At 35.7% G+C, this 9059-nt stretch overlaps 1 protein-coding gene across 2 annotated transcripts; it reads right to left on the bottom strand.

Annotated features, from left to right (window-relative positions):
* Positions 1-3031: 3031 nt before the first annotated feature.
* On the bottom strand, positions 3032-8410 carry LOC107925463 (protein ALTERED PHOSPHATE STARVATION RESPONSE 1). 2 transcript variants are annotated; one of them, XM_016856161.2, is made up of 5 exons: positions 8375-8410; positions 6890-8170; positions 6587-6789; positions 5843-6066; positions 3032-4390 (listed from the first exon to the last, which is right to left on the bottom strand). In XM_016856161.2, the coding sequence occupies exons 2-5, from the start codon at positions 8166-8168 to the stop codon at positions 3652-3654; spliced, it is 2445 nt and encodes an 814-aa protein (XP_016711650.1). In that variant the 5' UTR covers positions 8169-8170; positions 8375-8410; the 3' UTR covers positions 3032-3651. The 2 variants fall into 2 exon arrangements, with proteins under 2 accessions (XP_016711650.1, XP_016711651.1); XM_016856162.2 differs by having other exon boundaries at positions 3032-4257; positions 4339-4390; positions 6890-8390.
* Positions 8411-9059: the final 649 nt, after the last annotated feature.

A 9059-nucleotide genomic window follows, 5' to 3' on the forward strand; every position in this document is an offset into this window, starting at 1 on the left:
GCACAATCTAAGGGATTATAATTATTCTAGCATCAACAAAATTAAGTCATAACAATTAAATTAAAAGTAAAAGAATAAGTTGCAATCATGTTTACCACTCTATGAACAAAGTAAAATATTAAAGGAATGAAAATCGTAAGGCCAATTCCTATAGTTCTTCAAGGCAGTGCTTACGTTGCTCCTCCTCCTTTCTTCTCCTTTGCTTGCTTCTAGGCACAAATGCTTTAAATTTTGTCGACATTTGCTACTCTCAATGTTTCTAAGATGATTTTTTAACTCTGTGTTGTGCACTATCAATTGTGGTATGTTTGAAATGTAGCTAGTGCCCCCTATTTATACTAGTGAGCCCCCTTCTCCCTTTACTATTTTTGGCATCTCACCCTTGATTTTCTCCATATAGGTAGACGGTTGGCATGATTTGAGGAAGAATGGTGGACAATTTGCTTAATTTAAGGGAGAGGGTGGACGATTTGCTTGATTTGTGGAGGAAGAGTTACTTGATTCTCTCAATGGCTGATTTGGTGGTTAAGATAGGTAAAGACCAAGTCCATGGATGGTTTTAAGCTACCTTCTCCTCTTTAGCGGACGATTCGGGTTACTCCTTCCCTTAGTAGACAGTTTGGGCTCTTTTGGGCTATCCAAGCTTGTTTGTCCACTCCATCATTGGGTTGAGAAGAATCTTGAAGTCCAACAAGCAATATTGGGGTGTTCAAAGATGACAACATATCATCCCAATCCCGTAAGTCCTATGTTGCAGTGTTGCTACGACATTGAGTGTCAACATGTGAACTTTAAGTCCTTCTTTCCTCCTATTGCACCAACTACCTTCAAAGATGAAGAAATCATATATTTAGATATAAATAAATCAAGGTGAATTATTCTGGGATAAATTTTACAATAAACAGAAATTAGAATAATTACAACACAAATTGTCATCAATCAACCTTGACTTGAATGAAATTGTAAGTTAAAAGGTATTAAAATAACTCTATATTTTAGAGTTATCACAGACTCGTTCAGATTATCTATTAAAGTTTTCTTTCTCACAATATAAACGTTTTTACAGTGCCACTTATCATCAGTTCGAATTTAGACAATTAATGAGCTAATATTTGCTTGTCACAATTTCGCTATGTATGCAAAACATGAAAGACAAACACAAAAAATATAATAGTTAAATGTAAAATTAACTGTATTCATTTATTCATCATTCAAATACATAGAAAACAGTTACATATTTACTACAATATGAGTCCATTTCCCAACACAAAGCCCATGACCATTGTGCACAGAATGTCCCATGGAGGTCAACTGATTAAATGTGGCTCATTTGACCTGCTTGAACTAGCCCGACTCTTGGAACACATGGAAAAGTTCATCTACCTGAAGCCTAAGTGGCCCAGTAAAACACTCGAGTAAAACTAGAGTTACTATGGTAATTAATGTAAATCCTAAGGGATCAAGATGTATAAATTTTAAATCCCGACTCTCATCTAATAAATAGACACTAATCTCAACCGCTGATGTAATTCGATCTGTACCGTTAGATCTCAGGGAGCTCAACTATTAATAAATGCCTCCCTCTTCATTTGTAATCATCCCATTGTACTTCATTCATTCTTTAAGTTAAAGAATTTATTTAGAGCATTTACTCAAACACCTTGTGTACATTACTTTCTGGTGGCTTTTCAACTCTCTGTTGCTCTTTCGTTTTGAGTTGCTTCCACTATATTTTTCAATGCCTTAAAGAATTTATGAAAGAACTCTCGCTTACGATAGTTAGGCTAACGTAGGCAAATTTGAAGCAAAAAATTCACCTAAAGCTGCACAGTTTACCAGATTTAAGTTCTAGTCCCATCACACAAGAAGCAAGTGAGCTTGTAAGGAACAAGCAGGCACCATTTATTTACTTTGTTCTCATGGATTGAATCCAATCAAGTGAGCTTGTAAGGAGAAAGGTGAGCCTCTATGTCAAGTTTTAATTTCCCCACCATTTCACTAGAAACAACATTCTCACATGCTCCTATGTTAATAATAGCATTAGATACTTTCCCTTTACAACTGCTAGATACTTTCCCTTTACAACTGCAGCTTAAGTGGAAAATAGTGTCCCATCCGGTCTTCATTTTTGTAGGTCATGTTTAGATTTCTCCTTACCACGAACATTTCTTCATCGTTCATAACTTCTTCATATATGGGTTCTAATTCTCCATATGAATCATTTTCGGTAACCTTTAAACCAGTGAATACCTTTTTATTCGAACAATTCGAGGCAATGTTGAGCCTTAGACATTTGAAACACCTCCTATTGTTCTTTGATTTTAAACAATAAAATTTGGAGTCCTAACTCCTAACCTACGGTGCTATTTCATAACATTATTGAAAATCAAACTAGAGTTTAAGCAAACATTTGAAACTTGCTTTGGTTCCATTTTTTAGGAAATAAAGACTGACCATCATCTTTCCCCAAAATCATTTCCTGTAAGTTGCAATAAGATAAATAGAACTTGACAGTTTGCTGATAGATACAATATTACAAGAAAGTTCGGGAAGATGAGGAATATCATATAAAATGAATGAGAGTGTTTAATAGTTTCTATTCGCCGAGAATCAACCATTTGCAATACCAAATTTTTTTGCAGTCATAAATAGTGGGAAATTTTATTCCTGCTTTGATACCATAAAGATTTAAGTGGAAGAGAATTTTTTTTTCATGCGTATGCAACTTTATATCATATTGCAGAAAAGAGTATACAGAAAAAGCAAAGACTAATTCCTAAACTTATGTATTAACAAGATCCTAATATCAATTACATAAAATCAAGGACTACAACAGATTTTTCTAACTTCGATAAAACACCATTTTGTGCGTCTTCGACGTTTCATTAAATTGGTAGCCTCAAATGTGAACAATTTTATTATAAAAACAAAACACGGCATCTAAGCGGAGCAGCTCATCAGATCAATAAGAACATGTTAATTCATATTAAATGTTCATTGCAGGCAAACTTATTCAGTAGTGCAGATTTCATTTAGCTCTTACGACAACTTTGCTTTATTGATGTGCCTTCAACTTGCAGTGTGCCAAAACAGTCGTCTATACAAAAATGGAAATAATTTAATTCAAAATGGAAAAGAAAATTGCATTATAGTACAACATTTGATTAGCGGGTATTCCTGTAACTTGAATCACGCTGAAATGCAAAATTGATGGAGAATCTGCTTACTCAGATGCTTTGATTACATTTGCTGCTCTTGTTTGCAGAAGCATACTCCATTTTCTTCAATGACAGAGGTGGTGCATGATGCCATCTAGTTGATAGAATACGATGATTTGTACTTCTACAAGGGCACCACCGATAGGTTCTCACCAACCGTCAATATCTCGGGATCTAGGCAAACCCCGACAGTTCTCAGTTGGAAGGCTTTGCAATCTGCAACGCCCAGTGGAATGTGTCTCCCGATCTCTCTTCATTTATGCATATCATAGCCTATCTAAAACTATTGTTGCCAGAGGCAGATGATGAGTCATTACCAAGTCTTTCCCTGACAGAAGTGCAACCAGCCAAGTTTTGCATTACAAGAATGTTTGACCACCGCTTGAGCTTCATTTCTCACAGAGCAAGACGCTTGTAGCCGCTATTTACAGCCCTACGTAACTCTTTCATGATCTTGAGCAATCCTTTCTTTAACACGTTCCGAAAGCTCCTCATAGGCTTTGGAGGACTCAGAACTGAACCTTTCCATTGCATCTAAAATGCGTTGCAAGCTACCCTGCAAACTGGTGTTGCTAGTGTCACTCTGATACACATGTCCAGCTACTGAGAGACTATTACCATCTCCAGAGACCAAAACAATTTTTTTATCCATCGCTTGGATCTCTTTCTGTAGCTTTTGATCCTCTCTATCCAAGTTCCTAGCCTTTCTCTCTAAATCCTTATTCGCCATCATTCTCCTATGCATTTCCGACTTATCTTGTTCCCAAAGCTGGAATATGCTCATGGCAAAAATCCGCATGGAGTCAACCACCTCCCTTTCAGATATTCTATCCATTACTTGTGACCACTGATTACAGATTACGAATATAGGGGGTGCACCTACCCTGCTAGGTGAGAAGGGAGCTATTCCATCATCAGTCACTTCAGGTTCATGGTGAATACATCTCAGAAGCCAATTATTCAAAGCCCTGACATAGCCCTTTTGGGCACCTATCCAACTAGAGAATCTTATAGTCCAACTAATAAGTTCATGCTCAAGCTGCAAAGTGGCCTTAAGATGGTCATCACTAAGCTTTTTGCCAGATCCAATAGAACCTAAACTTTTGGCTTCTTTAATTACCTGACACTGACTATGATGGCATTCAAGCATGCATTTCCACATTCGGTTTAACCTGGAAAAAGAAATTACAAGAAAACATCATAAGACAGAAGAAAGAAAAAGAATAAATGGTAAGAAATTTTGGCTTGTGGGGTGATGAAAACTTGCAAATTCAGTACTTTGAAGGAAATGAAAACCATTAAAGAAGAAGAGAAGAAATCAAGTTCACAAAAGGAAATTTGAAATCAATATATACAGAAAGCATACATTTCTTTCAGCCAAAAGATGTTTGCTTCAGTTCTATAGCCTCATAACCAACATTTTATTAGATTGTCCTTTAACAGCAATTAATTAGTATACGTTCAAAAATGGTGAATAAGTATTCCCAGCTTACATTTGTGAACAGCATCTCATAGAAGTGTATTCAAACATAAAAATTGTGATAAAGTTTCACATATTATTTATATGATATATGGTGACGGAAGGTGCATTTTGAAATACTGAGATGAAAAGCCACTCAACTCATTCAGTACTATAATACCCATATACATCAAATACAAAGACATTTGGATCTTTTAGTACTTAATATATAGACTACAGTTATTAGAACAGTTTACATAATACACCAAATCCAAAAACATTATCTGAAATCCATGTTCCCAAACAGTTCACACTAAGAACTTCCTTGAAAGCATATTACTGCTCGATCCCCATGAATCTAATAACTAGTTCAATCCTTTCTGTGAAAGACATACTCCACACCCACCCATCCCAATAAATAATTAAATTAAATTAAAAGAAGTAAATGACGCATATTATAGACTTTAAGATTAACCAGTATCTATTTTGTATCTTTGGGTTAGTAAAGCAATACGGCACAGCCTTTTCACAAATTCTAACTAGATTTCAGTAGATATAATATTTAAACAACTAACCTGGAACTCAAATAATAATCTTCCAAACATGGTAGCCAGACATCTTAGGCCAAACCCACCAATTATTAGCTGCAAATATTTCAAGAATCCACAAAAAGGGGGGGAAAAGGAAAAGAAAAGCATGACCTAACAAAACGTCTCCTAATAAGTAATAACTGTTGTAGAATTTACTGGTGGAGGCAAATTTCCTAACTCCTTTTCATTCTTTCTTCAACTCTTCATACCCTTTAAAGAACTCTCAGGCCAGTACCCCCATCATTGACATTCACCTCTCATCACTCTTGACTATACACTTTTACAAGCTTCAGCAGCAAGGATAACAGGCTCCTAAAAGAATACTAATGCAAACAAGTAAAATGCCAAAGAAATTCCTAAATGCAACCAAAACGGCAAAAATGATCCGATTAAAAATGCTAAGTAACGAAATCAAGTGAACACAATCAAATGGCAATGTCAAAAGTAAGCGACAATTATGTTAGTTTAGAACAAAACACTCATTTAAGAAATTAAGACCAAAGAGCAATGTTTGTTGAGAACATAGAATAAGATGTAAAAAAAAGAGAAAAGAGTTAAACAGGCAGAAATAGTACCCTTCAATCAGTTCATTGAGCAGTGGCCATAGCTCCTCATCTCTGATCTTATTAATTGTCACAGATATCTTGTCAACAACTTGAATTGCAATTCTTATCTTTGTTGATAGGCTCCTGATTATATTCCGGGTTGAATCAACTTTGTTAGCTTCAGCACCCCTTTCATCTAACTGCTTCAACTTACGGCATTTCCTGTCATAAGCTACCCGCATCTTCTCCTCAGCCTGCATTGCATCAAAAACTTCCAGTTAAGGAGAATCATAAAGTTGGAACTACTAAAAGAAGAGGCACAAAACTGCTCTTAATCTGGGGCATAACTACGTCATTTGTCACCAGAAAACCAACTCATGTGCTTGTAAGGCATTCCTCAAATGGGTGTAGAAACAACATAATTTGAAATATAAACAACTATCCACAACAAAGCACAAGAGCTAACATCATGAAGCCTTTCAAAATGAATATCTCAGAGCAGTAACTTTCAGAACACAATTCAAATTAGACTAAAATATCAGCAGGTAATATAATTTATAGATAGTCAAACATATTCTAAGAAAATACAGTGAAATGAAGAACAACCAAATATAAACCAATAAAAATTGACATGAATCAAGTAATCCATACAGCCATTTTTGAGATAATAATGAACCTAATGTTCTAAAGAGAAGATGGGTAAAGGGCTGGGAAGGGGAAAGAAACAGATACCAAGTACAACAACAGGTAATACATCATCAAGACTCAATATACCTTTACTTCATTGTAGAGTTTCTTTTCCCAAAGATACAACTTCTGCAATGTAGAGGAAAGGTTTCTCTGTTTCTTGGCCAATTCTTCATTGAAGTCTAGAAAAGCCGGATCAGTATTGTCAGCCGATGAATCAGTCTTAGAAGTAGATGGCTGAGATGATACTAATGATAACGAAGGAGTAACTACTTGCAACATCTTCGAAGCTGTTGCAGAAATGATACCAAACCCCGTAGTTAGTATTACTATTAGAGCAAATAGATAAATAACACAACAATCCAGTAAAATAATGATGAAAATCATTACCATGTTTACGGTGATAAGGAAGTGTTCCCACCTCAAGCAACTTTGCAATTTCACTCCCTGACTCAGAAGCTTTAACAAACTGAACTTGTATCTCTCTAATCACCTCAAAAACATTCCTTGGAGGGCCTTTTGACCCTTTACCACGCTCCTCAGCGCTCTCATCACTCACAACTTTCTTATCCACCACATGAACCTCATATTCCACCCTATCATTTTCCACCCCTACACTAGGCCTGCTCTGATAAAGCGAGGCCTCTGCTTCACTAGTAACAACTCCCTTAGCTGCTTCTTCAGCTGGGGACTTGGAATACCCTCCGCTATCAACAAATTTCTGATCTCCGTCCACTTCTTTAACTACTTCATGTTGATAATTCTCATCTTCCAACTCAGGGATCCCTTCCGCTTCCCTCACCTTTCTCAAATCCCTACTCGGCGTATACGTATGGTTGTAGTTTTCATAACTCTCGAACGGGTTCAAGAAATCCCAAGCTGAGGTTCTCGGAGGTGAAGGTGGAGGCGGCGGTGGTTTCGAGGATGACCCTCCAGCCACTGACGACGGTTGCAGTGAAGATTGATAACCAGGCGCCGGATAGAAAGCATAATTACTAAAACCACCGTAATTTTGATAACCCGGATAAGGATATGAACTAGAACTAGGATTATTGTTATTATAAAAAGAAGATGATGATGAAGATTCACCCATATAAACTATCTCTGGATTCACAGGCCTTTGTTCATAAACAATAGACGGCGTTGGTTGCTTCTTCATAAAATTCATATGCATATACCGACCAGGGAAAGACCCGGTTTCGTAGGCACCATAATTGGGGTAATTTTGGTGCAAATACTCAATATGAGGACCCCCACCATCGTGGTGCAAAGGAGAAGAATGATCTGAATGGTGCAAGGACCCGGCAGAATCATCTTCATCAGAACCAGAATCGAAGTGAAGATGAGACCCAGAATGGGAATGGGAATGGTGGTGAGAAATAACATCTTTCTTGGGTGAACTTGACCCAACTTGAACTGGATCCACCGCTTTGCTTTTAAGTTTATTAGGAGATGGAGGAGAAGGAGGCAACGCCCCTGAAGAAGTCCCGAAATCATTATCAACAAAATTGTTCAAAGACTGTCCAAATAACTTCAAAGAAGCTGTATAAGCAACATGAGCTTCAGCTAAAGCAAAACGTTGTTGAATCGCTTCATCCAAGAAACTACATCGTTCCCGACATAGAGCAACTGCCGGCAGATCATCTAACTTCGAACTAGAACATCCCATCACTGACGAAAACCAAAAAAAAAAAAAAACGACCCAGCAAAGTGTAGCAACTGCTTTACATGAAGGAAACGAAAAACATGATAAGAGTGATTGTTTCTGGAGAAAAGTTCAGGGTAGGAGAAAGAAAGAAAGGAATCTTTGCCAGTGGGGAGAATTGTGGTAGGGTTCTAGATAAGCAGAAAGAAGAGAGAGAAACAAAGGCTTACCAACAGTGCTTTCCTTGTGCGTCGGTGTGTATATTGCTGGAGCGTATTAGTGTTGAAATCAAGTCAAATCAAACCAAACAAAATTCTCGTATTGTTTCCACTTTTTTAAAATACTATTTTTCTTATTTAATTATGGATTTAGTTAGGTAGCACACAATTTGGTTTTATAATATGAAACTTCTTACTATATTTTTTTTTCCTTATTCGGAAGACTTCAAAAGGTATAATTAAATTGGTTACACCATAAAACATCATTAAGAATTTTTTATTAAAAAAATATAAGTGAATTAGTTCATGTATATTAAAATTATAGATTAAATTGTTCTTTTTATTAAAAATTTTATTTATTTATATTATTAAAAATTGATCCATGTATGTCAGGATAAGGTACATATTATATGCCAGGTGTAATTTTCTAGTTATTCTGTCAACAACGTTAATTTTTAATTATAGAAATAAATTATTTTTTACTAGAAATGATCAATTTACTCTTTAATCTAATGTATAAGTATTAATTTATCTATTTTTTAAGTAAAAATGACAACTTACAATCTTACTCCTAGTAGATAAACTTCAATAATATTTTTATCTTAGTTATACAAATATAATATTTAAAAATTCAATAATAAATTATAAAAATATTAATTCATCGGAAATTAATATCTAAATTTAAACATAAATTGAT

This window comes from Gossypium hirsutum, chromosome A01 (genome assembly GCF_007990345.1).
Source record: "Gossypium hirsutum isolate 1008001.06 chromosome A01, Gossypium_hirsutum_v2.1, whole genome shotgun sequence".
Classification (NCBI taxonomy): Eukaryota; Viridiplantae; Streptophyta; class Magnoliopsida; order Malvales; family Malvaceae; genus Gossypium; species Gossypium hirsutum.